Source organism: Cuculus canorus, chromosome 4, assembly GCF_017976375.1.
Source record: "Cuculus canorus isolate bCucCan1 chromosome 4, bCucCan1.pri, whole genome shotgun sequence".
In the NCBI taxonomy this organism is placed as follows: Eukaryota; Metazoa; Chordata; class Aves; order Cuculiformes; family Cuculidae; genus Cuculus; species Cuculus canorus.
Window position 1 is genome coordinate 15,023,607 of NC_071404.1, and position 21,595 is coordinate 15,045,201.

General features: G+C 37.3%; 2 protein-coding genes across 6 annotated transcripts in view; one reads left to right on the forward strand and one right to left on the reverse strand.

Annotated features, from left to right (window-relative positions):
- Positions 1-20,714, reverse strand: ZBTB49 (zinc finger and BTB domain containing 49). Of its 3 annotated transcripts, XM_054064601.1 has the most exons (9): positions 20,612-20,674; positions 19,785-20,032; positions 18,637-18,810; positions 15,338-16,446; positions 9,322-9,368; positions 5,545-5,618; positions 4,732-4,814; positions 4,481-4,642; positions 1-2,267 (listed from the first exon to the last, which is right to left on the reverse strand). In XM_054064601.1, exons 3-9 carry the CDS (start codon positions 18,786-18,788, stop codon positions 1,594-1,596), a joined length of 2,301 nt encoding a protein of 766 aa, XP_053920576.1. In that variant the 5' UTR covers positions 18,789-18,810; positions 19,785-20,032; positions 20,612-20,674; the 3' UTR covers positions 1-1,593. The 3 variants fall into 3 exon arrangements, with proteins under 3 accessions (XP_053920576.1, XP_053920577.1, XP_053920575.1); XM_054064602.1 differs by lacking the exon at positions 19,785-20,032 and having other exon boundaries at positions 20,612-20,714; XM_054064600.1 differs by lacking the exon at positions 20,612-20,674 and having other exon boundaries at positions 19,785-20,544.
- Positions 20,710-21,595, forward strand: part of LYAR (Ly1 antibody reactive) — a 9,461-nt gene continuing 8,575 nt past the window's right edge. Inside the window, exons 1-2 of one of the 3 annotated variants that reach the window (XM_054064603.1) lie at positions 20,710-20,761; positions 21,406-21,590. In XM_054064603.1, coding sequence (XP_053920578.1) covers positions 21,469-21,590 — 122 coding nt within the window. In that variant the 5' untranslated portion in view covers positions 20,710-20,761; positions 21,406-21,468. The other 2 variants (XM_054064605.1, XM_054064604.1) reach the window with 2 other exon arrangements.

Sequence of the window (21,595 nt, forward strand, 5' to 3'; positions counted from 1 at the left end):
GTTGTAATAGATTTGAATTTTTGTGCTTTAATGGGATACAACTAACAATATATTTTCTAGTAAGAGGAAAATGTGTCATTACATATAAATTACTATACAAGTTCCAGCTATTAGTTTTTCAGCAGAAGAACTGCAGTGTTATCAAAATAGTAGCAACACCAGATCTTGTCAGCTGTTGCGAAACACTGAAATCTAGTTCTCAGCCTTCAAACTGCTTCTTTTCACAACCAGAAGTTTTTTATAATCAGATGTTTGGGGTTTTTACACGATGTTGTAATCCCAACTAAATGTTGGAATGTATTTCATGCAAGTGCAACTCTGAAGTCTTATCTAGAATTCACAGTCTTATCTAGAAATATACCTGTACTCACAGCTGTATTGCTAGTGGTGAACACTGAGACTCCTCATAGGAAATAAGCAGTATGTGCTTCAAACAGACTTTCCAGCCTGTGAAGTTCAGAAAAAAGATTAGTGCAAGGATATTTTCATTTCAGAAAATACAGTATCTAATGGAATTTTTATCATAATGCTTGACAACACACTGCTAAAACTTTTTGATGGGTTGGAAAACGTTCAGCCAGTAAAATTCACGAGACCACAGCAAGCAGTTCGAAATGCAACAGATCTATACTGAAAATGAATACAACCATTCAAAGCACCAAAGAAGAAAAGGGCCTTTAGGCAAAGTTTCTATCCTGTAAGAGTCTATTCATTCCATTAATTAGCCAGCATTTTACACTAACTCACTGAACTGAGTACACTCTACTGGTGTATAGATTGCCCTTATTTTATAGTGCAGCTCTTCTTATGGTGGTATCCCCATTAGCACTGAAGATACGTGGAATAGATGGAATTATGTTATTGAAAATCTTTTTATGAAAGATGAAACACGTTTAGCAATTAAGATACAATGTAAAACAACCTCCCTTTATTTGCATTTCCTGATCTTGGCCTTCATTGTACAAATAATCTGCTGTGCAAAATAGTTTACAAAATACTAAAAAAAGCTTTTATTGTAAAAAAATAAAGTTTCTAGATATACAGTTACTTTGCACTATCACAAATATTGCCCAGTATTTAATATTTAAATTTAATATCACAATACTCAAGTCATGTAAACCAATGATTCTACCAGTAAGAAAGCCACTACTGAAACTCAGGTTCACTAGGGATTTGTTAAATATTTGCCTCTTTTCATACCTACCCCATTACAAAACTCTGATGACTCATACTTGGAATTGCACCCATATCACGAAATTAGGCATTTTGCAATCCTTTCCTTCATTATCAGGTAAAAAATAGCAAGTTAAACAGTAAATTTACTAAATGGCAAATTTTAGTAAACCATGGCAACAGATGAGCAACACAGTGCAGTCACAGAACAACAAAGGTCCCTAAACTAGATCTGAGCTTTGCTGAGAAGCAGTGTAAAGGCAGCCTACACTGGGTTCTGGGCATGCGCATCTCGATTTCTACCAGTATCAAAGTAAGTTGGCTTGAAAACTAGCTCTGACCTCTCTAGGAATGCAGTGCAATTGCAATCACTTTAGCATGATATGCCTCCAAGAAGTTTTGATACAGTCACCTGAGCCATCATTGTTCCAATTCACTTTCATTCTGCAAGGTCTTCATAGCTAAACCCCAGAGGGTCATGCTGGAGAAGAAGGGTCCTTCATTATTCTTGTATGCAGCAGATGATGTTCGACTGCCTAGTGGATCATTACAATGACCGTCCAAGCTAACCATAGAGGAACGAATCATGGGAATATTATCAGGATGCAAGGGCTCTTCTGCAGAAGATACATCTACATCTGCATAAGCAAATGGTGGTGGTGGTGGATTTTGCTGTGTCTGAGCTTTTGGGAGTTTAGCAGAATCCATGTTCAGTTTCTGTTGGTTTGCCAAGTCATGGTGTTGAATCATTGATCGCAACTTACAGTATGAATCCGCAGAACTATCAAATTCAGTTGAATTTGCAGTTGGACGAATGGGAAATTTAACAGACACTGGTAACAATGTAACAGACATTTCTTGGCCAAAAGAGTCAGAACTCTGAGATTTGTCAAGGTCAGAAGTTTCAATCCCTTGAGTAAATTCATCTAGTGTGTTTGGACCGTCATCAGTGGATTTACAATGCATTTTCTTGTGCCGTCGCAAAACAGCTGAGCGAGTGAAGCATTTGTTACAAGTTTCACAGGTGTAGGGTTTTTCTCCTGTATGAGTCCTCACATGTCTGCGCAGGTCACCAGAGCCTGCAAAACATTTCCCTACAAGACAAAAGTGACAGATTAAGATTTTGTTCTTGACACAACTGCATAAACATGTTTTAATTAGAGAAAATATCAAGTGAAAAGGTATGGTACGTCCTAGTCATGGTACTTTGTTTATTTACAACAGGTTCAAACAAGTTCCATGTATTTTTACAATTCAATGACTTGTTTCTTGTTCCTGATCTGAGTTTCTAACTTGTGTTTCCCAGTGCTTTAGTTTTGTCTCAAGAGATGGAAGTATCCATTAGTATTTGAAAGTTATGAGTGCTCGCAGTTTGTATCAATCTTCATGGAGGGAAAAAATATAAAAATAACAGATTTAATTCACCTGCCTAGAAAAACAGTCTGCTGATAAACTTCTAAATATATTATTCTAGTAAGAACTGCATCACAAAGTAATAGCTTGTTCATTACCAGGGAACTATTCTTAAAGTGCTGAAAAATTTTTTTTGCTAACTTTGAGCTAGCGTAATGCTACAGATAACTTTTTTATATTCTAGCCAGAGAATGTGCCAAAACTCTAATTTTCTGTTGCTGTAAATGTTAGAATACAATAAAATCATAGAATCATAGAACAGTTTGGGTTGGAAGGGACCTTAAAGATCATCCAGTTTCAACCCCCCTGCAATAGGCAGGGACACCTTCCACTAGACCAGGCTTCTCAAGGCCTCATCCAACGTCACCTTTACCACCTCCAGGGAGGGCGTATCCAGGACTTCTCTGGCCAATCTGTTCCTGTGCCTTACCATTCAAATTTCTTCCTAATATCTAATTTAAATCTACTCTTTCAGCTTGAAAATATTCAACTATTTTCCTGTGTTCAGAATGGGCTCAAATAAGCTCAGTTACCACAATGCAAAGAAAAAAAAGCATCTGAGACCGACCTAAAGGAAACTGTAGAAGAACAAGCAGAATAAGGGAGCATCAAGATCGAGAACTCTGCATGATTCAGACAACTCACATGCTTTAGGCCAGTAGAAATAAGATGGTACTTATTTGTGATTTTATCTCAATTTACCTAGGTTAAAGATTATGTTATTTTGCGTGGACAGATACCAGCTGAAATGAACTGTATTATCTGAAAGCCCAGTAAAACTGCTGTCTCTATTTTCCGCAGAATACTTTTCATTCTACTGCCCAGATTTCTCTTCAGAAAATCCATTAAACTGTAACACTAAGATTACAATTTACTGGAATAATACATAGGGATTTTTTGCCTAATGTGAATAACTTCTTAATGTTTGATCAGATCCTCTTTGCACAATTTTTGCCTTCTCAGTATAAGACCTGGCTAAAATGAAAAATTATCAAAACCCACTACAAGACAAGATGAAAACAAGCCTATTTTAACAACAGTAACAAAACTGTTTATACTTTCATATCCTGCATGTCTATATTCCTTCCATCTGATGCAACATCTCCTGATAATATTAGCTTTCCTTGTGCCTCAAGACATTGCAAATAAAACATACTACAGTTGGACATCATCATATGGAATTACCTTCCTCCAAAACAGATTCCTCAGAACATGAATGAAATTATACTAAAATAGCACTTAAAGGCAGAAAAAATAGTACTATGCAGGACGCTAAGTAGCATATGAGACAAGGATAGACAATGCAGTTTCTGGGAATGATGATATACAGGGATAAATCATTGATCAAAGAACCATTTTCAGACCACCTGGACTGGTATGAAGCATTGACCAAGTTTTGATTTTATAACAGAGATTAAAGCAAAGTAGCAAAAGGTTGCAATTATCAAACTCTATGGCTGAATGCAGTTATATCCTAACAGTACCCAATTGGAAACAAAAACAGGAAGGAAAAAAAAAGATTCCATTGACAGCCACCTGATGCCAAACCTATCTTTCCATCAGAAAGGATTACATTGAAAATAAAACAATTTTTGAAACAGATAGTATCAGTACTTCTCTAGCAAACATGTACATATGTTGATTCCTCTGATTTTCTTTCTCTGTTCATCAAAAGAAATTCGCTTCTGAGTTTATTTACAATAGTCAAAGAAGTTTAATACACCAAATGGAAGGACTATAACATATGCAAGACAGCAGATTTTGTGGAAAACTTTCACAGTATAATATTTCAATTCAAAATAATTTTGGCTAATTGTTATTCTGATTACATAGCAACTTCTACTTATCATTTAAAAAGCAAAGACACAACCAAGCTATGCACAGTAAATCTCACCACATGCTGAACAGCTGTATGGTCTCTCTCCGGTATGCCTAATTCTGTGCTTCACTAATTTTCGTTGCATGTTGAATGACTTTCCACATTCGTCACAGGTAAATACTTTATCTGCTGTATGAGTCTTTTTGTGCTCTTTTAAATTACTGAAGTTACTGAATCCTAGAAATATATGACAGACACAGATTAAAAATGACTCCTCACATTTCAATCAAAAAACCTCATAGGTAGAAAACTTGGCTCTTGCATACCTCTGCCACAGATATCACACAGATGAGGTTTTTCTCCAGAATGAATAATAATATGACGTTGAACATCACCAGAAGCAGCAAATCTGTAATAGAACACGCAAATCCAATTACCGTCTTTATAAGCCCCTTAATTCTCCTAAACTGAGTATCACGTGGAAATCATCTATAATGAATGTGTGACGTTCTGAACAAAGGTTAAAATCTGAAACACAGATAAATGGATGTATTTAAGAAAAAACATTTTGAAGCAACATTTTGGCAATGTCCAATTAAATATATGCTAGAAAAAAGAAACAAAAAAATCTTTTCGTCATTAATGTTACTAATTTTTTCTGCATTTAACTTAAGTATCAATGCTACTCCTAAATGACTATTTTCTGCCACCTGTTAGCAGAACTATTTAATGCTTTGCTTGAATTCATAAGGTTTCCCATACTTCATAATTTCCTTAAAATGTAAGAAAAATTATATGACCAAATAATGAAAAAAAATGTAAAGGAAAGGTACAAAACTAGGTGACTTATTGTGACTCACATTGTTCAAAATACACACCAGTATATCCTTAACTAAAGGTGCCAATACACAACAAATTAACCAAGACCCTAGACTATGTATGCAGTGACATGTTTATCTTATTACTGAGATCTGCAACAAGACACTTGCATGTCTTTTAATTCTATCAGTATTAAACCCAAAGTTTTGTAAACAAAATTGAGCAGCATGCTGCCTTAGCTCTTGAACCTTAGTTTATCATTAAGATTAAAGAAAAGATGAACAAGTTTTATGATCTTACCATGAACCAATTCTACTCACCTTTTCCCACAGATTTCACAAATGTATGGCTTTTCACCAGAATGTCGACGTAAATGTGTCTGGAGATTACCTGCCTGAAGCAACAGCAATTCAAATGTTTAATTTGAGTTAGCCTGTTGTTGTATACAGATAAAAAGACAATGATGGGAACTATGAGACTGACTTTTTATTCCTAATTCTAAGGCAGTGAAAACTACAAAGCACAAATGAGCTCAAACATTCTTATCTAGTAAAGACAGGCTACCATTTACTTCAAAATCAAATTTCTTATGTATGCAATTATACATTAAATAAATAAAAAAGAAGCCTGGAATCAAATTGCTAAGGAAAAAGAAACATCTATAGTTGAAAACAGGTCCAATTATAAATTACACAATCTAGATTGCAGTGAAAAGGAAAACTTAATAGTAATACGGTTAATGTTAGTCTAATTTTCCCTGCCCTACAAATAAAATATTGTTACATCAAGAATTCACGTACCAGGTGGTTAAATAGGAAAGGATAGGGTAAACATTTTTCAATCCAGAAAATACTCATTGCCAAGTGCTCCGAACCTGGAATTAACTGGCAACTATTTTTTATTACAGATCGTTTCTCTCCTAATCCTGTAAAAATCATGCTAGTCTAGCAGGCAAACCAGATAAAGACCAGACAAAACCATCTTATTCATGACAAGTTAAAAAAAAATATATATATATTTTTAAAGCTGCTGGTGCTTCTGAATGACCGATCCACTGAAAGTTTAGTTCTCAAAGCACAAGATACAGCTAGTCTGGATGGAAGAGCTGCAGATGTTCCATAAAATGTGCATACTTCAACGGTCAGTTTTTTACTCTTCTGTCCTCTTTCACAGATAACTGCCCGGTTTTATCTAAGTACAGTAAAGGAACATTAAGTCCTTTCAATTAGGGAAGACAATTGGGGATACAAAGATTACCACGTTCTCCTTGGTCACAGGAGGACAACAAAAATAAGACCCATTAGTAATTTCTCATGACTCCTTTAGATAATAAAGTACCTGTGATGATCAATCACAGCTTATAATACACCATAACTGAATTAGTGCAGACACACAGAACAGTATTAAATGGATCACCATGTGAACCCTGAGAGAGCCTTCTTTAACCTCTGTAAAGTTTTTCAGACAGCAGTAAGACTGAGCCACTGATCTTTCAGGCCAAACTTTACAATACTGGAATCCATTCAGAGAGAGGCATTAGACATCAGTTTCAGAGGAAGAAGATGACTAAGCGGAATTCTCTATGGAGCAATTTGTGCTTTGCAAACAAAGGATTTTATGCAGAAGTGCATTTAAGAGAAACATACAAAAAACCCCTTTACCCCTACCCACATCACAAAACAAACCATATCATAGGCATCTGAAAGTGATTCTGGATAAGGACAAAGTGTGAATTTGAAGTGCAAGAATTATTCTGAAACAGTTCCTATACAGGCATTTTTAGCAAGAAAAAGAAACGTTTACAGAGTAGCAAAAAGACCATTTCTTCATTACAAGCCTACGTCACTCCTCCTAATGAGGGTAGAAGTTTGTTATTAACTTTGCTAGGACCAAAAAAAAAAAAAAAAGGTAAAAACATCAGTAACTTGTATTCTTCCTGAGCTTTTAAGTTCATCCCTGTGAAAAAGCATATGAGGACTTTAGCTAAGATTTCAGTGAAAGCAAAAAAATGCACGGAAGGATCCTCTTACTGCTGCTGGCTGTATACTACTCCTCGCAAACTGACAGACCAAAGAGATATGTTAGACTTAATCCATCTGTTACTAGCATGCTTTTAAAGTGAAGAAACTAATGCATATAGTCCCCCAAAAGAAGCTCTGCAGAAGGAGGTAGTCAGGAGGTAAAACATGATATCCTAGCTCACCAACCAGAGAATGACCACATAGCAACATGCCGTGTACCAGCAGTAAGGGTAGATGCAGCCTTGGAAGTGGAAAACAAATCTTTTTCTCCAAAACTCAAAGACATTTACAGTTACTTGTTCCAGATTGAGCTCCTATGTCAATCCCTACTTTCTTCATTTTCTGTTTCACATTCCAACAAAGAATGCCAGTCATATCCAGCAGGAGCAGCCATACTACCAGGCACAACTGCACTCTCCCAAAAGCAGAGAACATCAGGCTTAAATAAGAAAAGTGTTACTATTTCCATGCCTGCAGACTGAGAAGGATCAAGAGCAAGAATGAAGAAGGTCTTCTAAGGAGAAGGTCTTCTAAACAAAAAGTAGATAGGAATTATCCCTGCATCTTTCTTTCTGGTAGGTACAGTCTTACTTATTTGCACGGTTCAAAAGAAGTACCTCAGAGGTATGCAAGTTCCCTTTCATGACCAGAGAAAGAACTGCAGCAGACAAGCTGAACACTATGGCTCACGCTCTGGACATGCAGGAATTGTCTATCAATATGTATTTATCAGTACTTTCAGGTAAGTGAAGTAATGGGGATGGAACGGAAAGGAAGCTGTTTAAGAGTGTTCAATTAAAAAGCAGAAATGTCCAGTTTTGTTGGGTTTTTGTTTGTTTCTAATTAAAGAGGTGCAATGCGTGTTGCATGAGGAGGCTGTCACGCCCATCGTGTACTGTGAGTGTATGAAGATTTTTATTCCTTCTTTCCCCACAGTAATGGTACAGAATACCACTTCATTTGCCTAAAGTACTTTTAATGGAATTTGGAAATATCCACCTTTTAATAACTAAAAGTTCAACCATCAAAAGTAATGAAAATGCATTTTCTTTGCCTAATAAGCAGACCCACTTCTGCTCAAATGGCTTTACAAGCATGGTGAAACAGTTTTTCTCACTGGATGTAGCATTATATTCATATTTAGTAACAGAGTGGAAGATGCAGTTGCTCAGATTCATGGGTCAGGGAAGTTCTGCTGGAGGACTACAAAAGTGAAGCAAAAGAAGCACAAGGACTATTGGGTGGATAAACAAAGGTTATGTAATTCTAATTCTTAAACCATAAGATAGATCAAAGTCATTCAGCGATAATCATTATTTAATCTTTGTATAAAATTATGCACCTGTCTATTGTTTCCTGTACTTAAGTGCACATATCCTAACAAGTAAAATAGAAAAAAAATAGACAATTAGGAAACATGAGACAACTAGGCACCAAATTTTTAGAAATACAAATGAATTACTATACCTAGAGCAGTAAGCAAGCATTGGAGAGCAAATTAAGGCAGCTAAAGCTTAGGCACTGCATATAAGAAGGGAATTTCACAGGAATTTCCTTTTAAATGATAGCCGTGTTTTGTCCCTTCAGACAGACTGTGCTGTTCTTCTTCACAGAAATAAACTGACTCAAAAATTCTGTTTAATAATTTATGCCATTTAGGAAGATGAAACTGTACTGTGAATAGAGTATTTAAAATTCTATCCTGTATTTTTTTTCAGACACTATAAAACGGCTATTCACAACATACCTCTAAAGCACAAGGCAAAAGCACAGTCTGAAAATTAATGCTTTTTGTATTCCAAATATAGTTGTGGCTCTGTATAGTTAAATATTAATTTGAAGGTAAAATACATAACACATCTACTGAGAACAGACAGACAGAAGGTACAAAGCCTATCAAAGAAATCTAAAATATTTAACATGTTATTTTCAACTAAGACATTTCAATATTTTATCCCTAAAGTTGTTTGTCTTTGAACAAATACCTATAGACTTAAAACCAAGCTTATTTTTAGAATCAACACATAGATGCATTTAATTTTCAAGTGTAAGTACCATAATATAAAATATTCCCACCTGTGAGAAGTGTTTCCCACAAATGTTACATTCAAAAGGTTTCTCACCTAAAAGGAGAAGAAACAGATCATAGACCTTCTAGTAGTTGCAGTAAAAGACAAATGTTTTAAATTGGTACGCTTCCTTTTAAAACATGTAGTATAAGAGTAAAAATATCCCCAAAAGGACACTTACCCATATATTTAAGGGGAAATTCAAGAGGGAAGTACAGCATTTACCATTAAGCCTGTAAGTCAGACTTGCTCAGAAACAGAAATTCTCTTTCAAAACACGTAGGTAGAAGAGTTGTCATATGAATCGGAGTGTTTCATAATTTTTTTCCCAGATGAACAGGGTACCATACCTCCAGGAAAAACAGAATAGATGACAAGGTCCTACAACAACAGCTATGAGAAGTGCACCAGTTTTTCCACTTGTACACACAAAGGCCCCACTCTTAGAAAGCACCGAGAAGCTAATTTCTAAGGATTCTCTTTTCTCTATGATGTGTACCGTACACCTCTGATCAGTACGTAGCCGTTCACTTCCAGCAAATGCATATTTGCCTTCAAATTCTCATCCTATCGGATAGTTATTTATAACTATCGGATAATTAACCCAAGCATTTTGCTCCAAAATTCTGAATTTATATATAAATATGAAACCAGTATTCTTCAATCTCCAAAAACATGAGCAGCTTTAGTAAAAAAAACTAGTGCAGCCCACTGTTACTTAAAAATAACTTGTCAATCTAGAATGTGATGGCACAATACTTAGTTCTCTAGCTGTCAAATTGAGGCAAATGTATTTTCCTCATCATTTCTTCTCTACTGTATTTCATAAAGGCAATTTTTTCCCTGCTCAGTTCTTGGTTTCCTAATTTTTAAACTGTTGATAAAAATCTCTGTGCATCTTCTAGAATTTTTAGAACAATAATAAGGCTCAAATAGCACTGAATTCAATGACAGTCAGACTTCTAATGATATTGTCATGAGTCTAACATTACAATGACATAATATAATCTGACCCACAGGTACAAGGAAACAAAATTAGTGATTCTGAACACAGATATTTCCAGAAGGAAAAAGAGATCTTGCTCTGTGTTATATCTTGGTGCAGATTCAAAATCTGCCTAAGGAATTTTATTTATTTTTTTTATTTGTAATTTCCCTGATGTTGCAGAAGATCTCTTGGCTATCTCTAGCCTATCTCTAGCCTTTTCTTCCAGCAAGAATTCTCTACATCACTGTAATTCCTCCGTCCTTTGAAGTATTACAATCAACCTCTACAATATCCAGGTGTTGAGGTTCCATTCCTTCCCTGATGCCAAATACATGTGATGCTCTTTCAACATATTTGAGGATCAAGGACTAAATGCAATTCTCTTAAGATATTGAAGTACAGAATAAACATACAGTCACATGGCTTTACAAACAGTAACCTTGCAGTTAGTCTGACAATTTGAGGCTAAATCTATTTTTTCTACTTAATGAAAATGGAAATGATACATTAGTTTCAAGAAAGCTTTCATTCAATTACAGATAAAAATTAAGAAACCGATGATTCAACTATCCAATAACTCAACTATAAAGAACACTAAGGCTTAATTTCATTATGGCTCTAAATTTGCAAAACAGTAAAAATTCTGGTACTGACTACACAAATATAAATGAAACCAACAGGGAGACAGATGTGTCACAGTTGGGAAGGCTTCTGACAACCGTAAAAGTATCAAGGTAATTTGGAGGGTAAACGGTAAAATGGAGGGTAAAAACCACTAGTAGTAATTTCTGCAGAAATTATCTACACCAAAAAAAAAGTTACTGTTCATACAAAGACTAAACAGAAATCTACCCTCAAAAAAATAGAGGGGCAGGGAGGCTCAAATTTCTCAAAACTATTGTTGTAGGTTGTATGCAGCCTTATTGTAACTATACTCATCCACAAAGAGTTGGAGGGTTTTTTCCCTATGACAAAAATAAACCAAAAAATTTTGCTTGAAACAAAGCAAATAATTTTCTGGAGAACAATTCCGCACCTGCATAAAACTCCAAACCACTGGACATACCAAGTAGCCTATTCCAAGAATAAAGTCTAGCAGAAATACCGAATTAGCAATGTTGTAACATCCCTCAAGTAAAGTGAGGCTAATTGCTTCCTAAAGTTTACTACTAAGAGTGCATCTAGTAAACTGAAGATGATCGCTCTCTGCCTATCACTGGTGAGACCATATCTGGAGCCTTAAGAAAAGAAGGCAAGCAGGAAATCTTACTGCTGCCTATATGGTATAGGAAGACAGATGTAAACAGGTTGTTCTGGAAGGTATACAGCAACAGGACAAGAGGCAGCAGAGAAAAATGAGAAATTCTGGCTAGATATAGGGGAAAAAAACCCCCAACTTTTACCCTGTAAAGGTGGTCAAACACTGAAACAGGTTGCCTGTAGTCTGTGGAACCTGTGTTCTCAGAGATAGACAAAATTTGACTACACAAGGTCATGAGCAAATCAACCCAATGTAATTTGACCTGCCTTGGGCAGAGGTCTGAAATAGATGACCTCAGGAGGACTATTCTAAGCTAAATTATTCTATGATTCTATGACTGTCATTAAATTCAAAACCAAAAACTTTATCTGAGAACGTTCATCTTCTCAAAGACCATGCTGGATCAACAGCAATAGAGAAAATTTGGGGAAAAGTAGTAACTGAACCACAGTTAAGACAATGCTTAAATAGACATCCAGGAAACCTTCCTTTTCAACCCTTGGACTGCCTTGTGTTTTCTATCTTCTGCTGCATCCTTCTTGTTAGATGCTCTGCAAGAAGAGATGAAGATGAAGGCGGCACAGTAGTGGGATCGAAGCAGTGGTGTGTGAGCTCCAGAAGAGAATGACATGAAGGCAGAAGTGGTGTTCCTGAAGAAATCACAAACGTGAGGAGCAGGACCCACTATGGCATGGAATGCTGGAAACTTGCTCAAGCAGAGCTAGGAATGAAAAGGCTGAGGATCATCACTGTATTCCATAACAGTGTGATGCTGCTTCTGTTCTATTCCATCCTGCCAAGAGTTCTTTCCACAGGGTTGGGGTGGGGTTGAGATGTTTCCTGAAAGTAATTTTTAAAAAACTCAAAACACTGGTTGTTCCTGGATAGGTTATAAGTGAGCTATACTTGCTTCCTTCTTTTTTCCAAAAAGGTCAATCTAATAAAAAACAAATTATAACATTCAGTCAAGTAAAAATCCATCTTAAAGTCAGTGCAATAAGCTCTATTTAGAGATTGCTTTAAATATCTGCTACCAATACAATCAAAACAGCTAAGAAACCCAATACAATCACTTATTGAACATAATATGCCTGTCTTCAGACAACTCATCAATGCAATCATGTTAATTTGTAAATTCTTTAGTAGTTCCTAGTGTTCAGGGACTGAGAATTTCACATGTGCTTTTGCTTGATGACCAGGCCACCACAGCACTTGTGTTTAAAGACTTGTCATTTGTGGGTTAAAAATTGGCTTGGCAGTGTGAAAGGTCTGTTTTAGTAACTTGCTTCTTTCGCCTCTTCAGCAAAACCAGATTTGGAGGACTTTCAGTAAGCACTGTAATACTTAAATGCTTGCTAACCCTTTTGCTTAGTTCTAGAAAATTAATGTTTTTAAATAAAATTGATTAGATAGTAATCTGGTTTGTTGTCTGAAATGACAGATGAATGCAAATGGCTTTTACCGTACACTTACATTACTTAACTACCAGTATACCTAATATTAATGATGCAGATGTGCCCTGTACCTTTAGCTACAGATCCTTCCTATATTAACATCCTACTCACTACCCACTGTAAATTTCCAAGTATTTTTTTTTTGCAATAGTTGGATATTTAAAAACAAGTTAACATGACCCCATAAAAAAAGGCAAGCAACCAGGCCTATCACGTCATATGCTTCAGTATTCCCATCCTGCTTTGATGTGCTTACTAGTTGTTAAACTTATGCTCTTAAACTTTGTCAATTTAGCACATCTATAAAAGAACATCAATGTCACATTAAGTAGCATTCAAGTCCAGAAGTTTTTGAAAACTATTGGAAGAACACAGTGTACGAAAACCAGCATGGAATTCCTGAATCCAATGTATACTCTGATTAGTAGAAGACAGCGACAATAACAAAACCAAGTCTAGGATCACTTTTCTTACACAATGTATAAAGCAAGTTTGTAACAGGCAGTGCTGTAGAACATGTAAGAACATCTACCAGAGCTTAAGTAGAGTGGAAGCATGTATAAATACACAGATCTTGAACACGAACAAAGAAATTAGCTGTAACACAGAAAGAGCTTTGCAAAGCTACTGCAACCCTTTTCCTCCCTTTCCATTTCCTACACTTGTAGTGTTTGCTGGCCATGCTGTGTCTAAAGATAAAAAATAGTTCGTAAAACACTTGTAGCATGTTCTATAGTCTCCTCTTTCTTCCATAAAGCTTAGCATCCAGGTCACTCCTCTTACCTTTAAGTTACAATACACTAGAAGAGGTAAACTAAACTGTGAACCTCACTTTTTAAATGATTTAGCAGACTTGGAAACATACAGTAATTAAGACTATTACTCGGGCAACACACCCTTGAAGAACTCTTAAAAAAGTTTAATGGGCACCAAAACTCTTGAAATCAAGATTTCTTCCAGCGATTGTGATGTCTAAGGAAGGGCAATTTCTCATAGTTGGGGGTCTCTCTCTCGCACAGAATGCCTAGCACAAACACAGGCTACTGACTTCTAGTCTCTCCCTCATTTGGGACCCTTCTAGATGCTCTATATTCTATATCTGATTATTTATTCTCCTGAAATTTCTAAGATATTTAAATATACCTGATAATGTCAATTCAAATTAGACAACAGATTAAAAAAAAAACACAAGACAAAGAGAGGATCCAGGCAAGAAACACATGCAACTCTTTCACAGGAGACCAAATATAAAAAACAGTAGTATTAGTAATGTGAGCATACAGGTGTAGTCAAAGATACCAAGTGAAAACTTCAGTAACCTAAACCAAAGTGTTCGTATATTCGGGTTCTGGAAAGATTTTTTTTTTTTACTAAAAACATGGAAGAATAAATTCTTAATACTAAGGATTAATAAAAAGAAGAAATTAATGTCTGCTAAGAGACATTCACATTTACTGCCAAAGTACTGTAACATGAACGCTCGTTTGCAAAGTGATGTTTATTTAAGAAGACAGAGAGATGCATCTGAATATTTAATATAGGGAAAAACAGTCAAAATATATTCAACAGCTTAATGAGGAATAATGCCATCTCAGGGACTTTAAATCGATATTGTTACTTGACTAGCTAAGGTAATTCTTAAAAACCCTTAAAAAAAGCATATCCGAAGCTGTAGAAATACAATAGAACATGCTGGGTAAATTGAAGAAATTAGTTAATTCAAAGTTAAACTAGGTCTTGTTTTTCACTAGAATAAAAAGATACCTAGAAATAAATATATGCTATGTTTAAAAAGAATGTTACCTGTGAGGTTTTAAAACAAAGCAAATCAATTCAAAATTCCCATTCACTCTGCAGCCTATTTGTCTGCAAGAACATTACTCTCTTGGTAAATGCAAAGAAAGTTGTTCACACTAGGAAAAACGTATAAATTATTTATAGACTAGATTTCTACAGGCTAAAAAGAAATGACCAAAGCCCTAATCCTTTGTATCTTACAATCACACAGAACTGAGGTCATCTAGAACACCTATAGTATAGTCTTCTATCCATTTACACTTAAAGTTTTCATTAAGCTATCACACAACATTCTTTAAAAACAGCCACGAAAAAAGAAACGGAAGGCTAAATCTTTTATATAACTAAAACTCTCAGCTTAAAGTCGGTCTTAAGGTCTGATTATTAATTTTTTTAAAAAAAGACAAAACCACACCCTTTTGAAAGTGGACCCTTACGCAACATCTCTCAACCAAGAGATGCTGCAAGACATTCTCTTCAATTGCAATACTTGGTCTGCAGACCAAGTTATCAATAACTGTACCTGTATGAGACCTTTTATGGAGCTCCAAATTGCTTGGATGTTTGAAAGCCTTCCCACATAATTCACAAGTATATTGCCTCTGTGACTGAAGAGTCTGTGATTGCCCTTCTTGTTCCAAAGGACCTTCAGATCTTTCAATTTCAACAGTTTGTTCAACATTCTCAGAATCTGCTAAATCTTCCGCTTCCTTTTCTTCAGTAACTCTAACATTTGTCATGTCCACGGTACTTTCATTTACAGATTCAACCACTCCTGTTATTCTGCTGCCATCTCTCTTAGGCTCAGGTGGCTCCTCTGTAGATTTCTGAGATCTTAGAAAATTTAACTTTTTGAGGTGTACTGCCTTTTTCAGCCGCATCTGTTTGGTGGGCTGCATAAGCACGCTGCCTGCATCTTGGTCTGGAGCAGCTTCATTCACAGTCTGAACCAGAAAGTTTGACGGTAAATGATCAGAGGTTTCAAGAATACATTCAGAGTGACTGACAGTACAAGAATTATTCTCTACTGTATTTATTTCTGTAGCTGTGTTGTAAGAAAAGGATTGTTCTGCAACTCTCTCATGATTAGAGCAAGTGTTTTGCTTATAGAACTGTTTACTGTAAAAGTTGCGTAGCTTATAATAGTAATTTGGTTGTTTAAATGGTAGCTCTGTGCAGCAGTTGCCTTCTAAGGAATCTTGTGATTGTTTCTGTATCTCACCAGAGGCTGTGTGAAGATTAAGAGACTGTGATGTGTGAGAATGGTGGTCAGCCAAGACTTTATTAGCTTGTGTGTCAGACGAGCATTCATGCAATAGGTTTGTTCCATAATTGTCATTGGCACAGCTGGTATCCGCACTCAAAGTATTCTGCAGCGAAAAAATGCTATTACAAGGCATGCTGGCTGTTTGCTCTACAGCTGTAGAAGATTTTAAAAAGGTATGGCAAATGTTCAGCACATTTTGCACTTGGAGACACTGTGCAATATCCAACATAGCTTGTACATTGTCCTGGCTAAGATCCAGGTGAGAGGTGTACATGAAGTCCAAGATCTGGCCTATCCCACCTACATTTTTAATGTCCAAGTGAAAGACATCGTTCTTCTGTCCTGAAGAATTCTGGAAAAGGGTCCTGACAAAACAAGGCAAATATTCAAACACAAATAATTCACGAGCACTTTTATAAAAATACACCTGAAACAGACTGCCTGTTATGAAACACCAGTTTACACTATATGTTCTTATCTAGATTGCTGTAGTTTTGCAGATGAATGTTTCATGTTTCCAAACTGCTCAATTACTTGTCTTACGTATTAGTCCTACACTAGTGCACTTAAGGTGTAGATAAAAGCAAATGATCCTTCATATAACTTTGATCTTCTATTTTTTAATGTTTTGAAATCACATCCTACACATGAGGTTTCCTATCCAATGTTCCTTACATATTAGGTGCAGTGGTGTATTTATGGACTATTTGCAAAAGCTATTGGACTCAGAATGGTGATTCTTCTTCCATTATGGCAAATAAAACAGAGAAATTTTCTATTAAAAAGGAGAAAGCAGCTAAACTATTCCCTTCAGGCAACTTAATTTTTCTATCAAGATTTATCATTAAACCTTATTAAAGTTATTAGTTCTTTCTCCCCAAGTAGGTGAGAGAATGGTGATAGCAAACAAGAGATTTGCAATACTTTCAATTTATTATCTCACAACCAGAAAAAGTATTCCATTACTGCAGGAGAACCAAGCAAAACAATAATGAAGAGGACAGGTATATGAGTCTAAAACAGCACTCCAACCAATACCCACTGAACTGTCACCGAATCCTTAAAGTGTCTGATTTCACTAGACTTCTTACTTTTTGATGTAAAGTATTATTAGCACCAGAGCTGTAGCTCTTCACATGCATAATCAGTGCTAAATTAAGGGGGTTTGAACTCTGCATCAGTTAGGAACTTCACACCTTTCCATTAAAACCCCAGTCTCTAACCTGATACTCTCATAATAAATGATGTTATATACAAATAGGGTCAGGTCACTCCTATGTAGATGTATTCCTACACTGGGAAATACCCTGTACTTGATAATTCCTCTCTCTGGCTTAAATCTCAAACTGGGTTTTGTTTAAAGCTGGGCATAATATGCCCATGGCAGAGGAATTGTAACTAGATTATCTTTAAGGTCCCTTCTAATAAAAATAATTCTATGATTCTATGGTAATATCAATCAGCTCTGAATTTCAGGCAAATTACAGTCCAGGCTCAAACTTTAGAAATGCAGAGTTTCAGATGCTTTTCCATTCTTCAATTGCCCTATTCTCCTACTTTCACTCTACACTGAAGCCAGTGCCCACATCCAAATTCCTTCATAAATCCAGGTCGTACTGTCTTAATTAAAACCAGAACAATAACAAACATCTGGATTGTGAGTCTGAATCAGTCACTTATATCCAATTGAATTTTAATAAGAGTTGAGCATCTTTAATTACTTAAAACATTTTTAACTACTTTAAAAACTCAGTCTTTGAGCATAATTTCACTTCATCATCAGGATTACAACACTAGAGAAGAAAATGGAAAAAAAGCCTCTTATCATTTTTCCCTGGTCATAAAATAAAAAGAATTTTCTTACACAAGAATTTGTAGTTAAGCTCTGAAGATGTTACAAGAAGGTCTAAAAATGCCAGATCTCACAGTTTACTCATAACTAATGTAAAACACTAAGTTGGGAGACCCAGCAACCCCCAAAATCAATGAAGGCTGTACAGAGGGAAAAGAAACCAGTGATGTGGCTTCATGGGCTTTAAAACTTTAAAACGTAGATGTTGTCTCCTTGGGAACCTGTTCTAAATAGAGATGCAATAATAACCTATATAATTACATTTTAGTTTGAAGATATAATTGATGAAACAATTCATATTATCTGGAAATGGATAATGTGAATTGTTTCATCAATTATGTCCCCTACGTGGCTTTGTTCATGTACTCTACAGCACTCCTTGTAAACAGTTATCTTTTCATACTCAAATACCGAATGCAAGTCCATGCCAGAATCCATTACATGAGGTACCATAAGCAACTGAGGAAAATGTCAAACTCAAACACTGTAGCATTTAACTATGTATATCTAGAAAATAAATTAGGATTGCCATAGTTTTTAATTAGATTACATATTTGATACAGATTTCTCTACACAATTTAACTTTTCCTTTATACTCCAACAGTTACTTAGTCTGCAACCACCAGAAAAAAAACTTCTCAGAGAAAACCTCAACCAACAGCATATAGAATTCATTTTTGAAAAAAAATTTTCTATCACCTACCTGAAATATTGACTGAAAGCAGCTAATACATTTTTGTGTGCTTTGAAGCAGACACCTTTTACCACCAGCATGCAGTCACAGAGAAGACCCTGAATGCGTTGTTCATGTAGCTGCTGGAGAAGATGACAACTATGGCTAGCAACAGTGTCCATGCTAGGAAATCACTTAAATTACCTACAATGAAACAAAACGTTAAGATGAATTTTAAACATTAAATTGCAAAAATAATTTAGAACATGAAGAACATTTTTACTATATAAGTTCCCCCTCCAAAACTAGACTTCAGTTTATAGCCGCAATGTGAGCTCCAAAGGCATTTCTCTGATTAAAGATGAGTCACCAGTAGAAATCCAGCAACATACACAGGAAATATTGATTTTAATGAAGTTTTGCTTACAACACAGAGCTTCTGCAAAGATGTGCTGCTAATGGCCCTACCAATAAACTGAACTCCATAGCCATAAAAAAAAGACAATTTAGGCAACCTCAACAACAATAAGGCAAAAACGTATCACGCCTACAAAATCAATAGTAATTTGTACAGGAAACCCTCAGTTTCTTTATCCTCTAGCTGAAAAAGGAAAATACAGTAGTACTATTATTTGTGCCATATTTCTGCTGTTGTAGCTAAGGACATTTCCCACATGGATCACGTCAGTTAGTACGGTAACTTTTTTTTTTTATTTAATACAATGTAAAGTCTCTTTCAAAAATAACTTATCTGAACAGGTTAAAGGGAAGACAAGTAACATTCTCACACAACACATTCACATTCAGTTCTATACTTCCTTTTACTGGAAGAAAGATGCAACTCTTCACCTGTGCACTTGTAAATATGAAAGGAAAATTCCAACTATTATGGCGATGAGAACTTCTAGTCTTCTAACTAGTGAACAGAGCAGAAAAATCACTTTGGGTTAAACCTGAGAAGAACGTGGCTGTCCACAGTCTCAATTCTCATGACTGCTAAAAGCTCCACTCTTTATTCTGTTACTCTGTGATTCACTGCCTCCTGTCGCATTTGATACTGAAAATGCCAGCAAATAAACTCTCTAAGACTCATTTTGGAGTTTTAGAAAGCAAGCATACTTTAATCAGGCCTAGACAACATGAGGGAGTGATAAAAGTCAGGAACATAACATACTTACATGCATAATAAATTTTCCCAGAAATCTCATGCGCATTCTATTACATTCCAAGGAGTAATTTTAATGTTATTATGAACTTCACAACAGTCAAAACTCTTGCTGATCTGAAGCTGGCTCCAGCTCTGCCTGACCTTGCCTTTGAGATAGGGAGAGACTCCAAACAGACGTGATTACAGATGAAAAGACATCTGTTCAGCACAGATCACACTTCCCACAAGATGTTATCCTTTTCAAAGAATGAACAGCGTCTGGAAAAACACTGTCTGAAATAAATCATGCTACCAGAGGGACATTCTGTCAAACTTTCAAAAAATACAGTTGCTTAGATGAAACTTTACTTTAGTTGAAATATTCCACTTTTTGTCATAGTAACTAATTCTTGTATCACATTACTGTAAGCTAACATATACTCTTCCACTATTTATGTCTTTTACTAGGTTTTAAAATGAAGAAACCACATCTATTCGCCAGATAACTGCTTACTCTGTGTACACGCCCCACCACAGCATCTTGCCAGCAGTTCAACACCTTGCGAGCTCAGAGTCCCTCAGCCACCAGCTGCCTGTCTCCCAGCGGGAAAGACAGCGGACACCCTGAGCTGCTCCCGAAGGAAAGAACCGCGGCGGTAACCACTTAAGCTGCCATTTCAAGCTCCCCTCGGCCTTGCCGAGGTGCAGCTCTCAGGATCCAGGTGCTCCCGGAGGGAGGCAGGGAAGAGTTTCCCTCAGAGACGGCGGCGAGGGCTGAACGGGGCCCGAGGGGGGGCTGGGTGGGGATGGCGGCGCAGCAGAGGGGCAGAGGCCGGCCCCGCTCCGCCCGGCGCTTACCGGCTCCGGACGCCTCCCAGCTCCATCCCCGCGCGGCCGCCCCGCGGCAGCCACAACCTCAACATCCGCCTCCGCTCGCCGCTTCCACTTCTGCTCCTTCCGCTTCCGGGGCGGGGCCTGCGCGCGCGCCGGGGCGGAGCGGGCAGCGAGGTGCGTGGTGGCGGGTGAGGCTGAGGCTGAGGCAGAGGCAGAGGCAGAGGCACGGGGGGTAACAGTAGGTGCTGCTTTTCCTCGTGCTCCCGGTACCCAGCGAAATGGGTTCTTAGGATCATAGAACAGTTTGGGTGGGAAGGGACCTTAAAGATCATCCAGTTCCACTCCCCCTGGATGGGTAGGAACATCCCATTGGATCAGGCTGCCCAAGGCCCATCCAACCTGGCCTTGAACACCTCCAGGGATGGGGCAGCCACAACTTCTCCGGGCAACCTGTGCCAATGCCTCACCACTCTCATGGTGAAGAAATTCCTTATGCCTAGTCTAAATCTTTCCCTCTCCAGTTTATACTCATTGCCCCATGTCCTATCACCACAAGCCTTTGTAAACGGTCCCTCCCCAGCTTTCTTGTAGTGCCTTCAGGTACTGGAAGGTCGCTATAAGGTTTCAGAGCCTTCTCTTTTCCAGGCTGAACAACCCCAACTCTCTCAGCTTCGAGGTGCTCCAGCCATTCCTTCAGAGCTTTAGCACGTGGCTAAAGTAAAACACTGAGGGTTTTTGTTAGCTACACATGGCCGGTTTTCTCCTCGACCGTGCCAGTGCAGCTTTCAGGTTGTAAATGTCAGATCTCGCGTTTCCAGGGCTGCTTCTGGGGAAGGAAGAGACAGGGGCCGCTGGACCGGGGCTCCCAGCCACCCTCCGCCATGGTCGTGTTCACGTGCAACGCGTGTGGAGAGTCGGTGAAGAAAGCGCAGGTTGAAAAACATGTGGGCATCTGCAGGAACTGCGAGTGCCTCTCCTGCATGGATTGTGGGAAGGATTTCTGGTAGG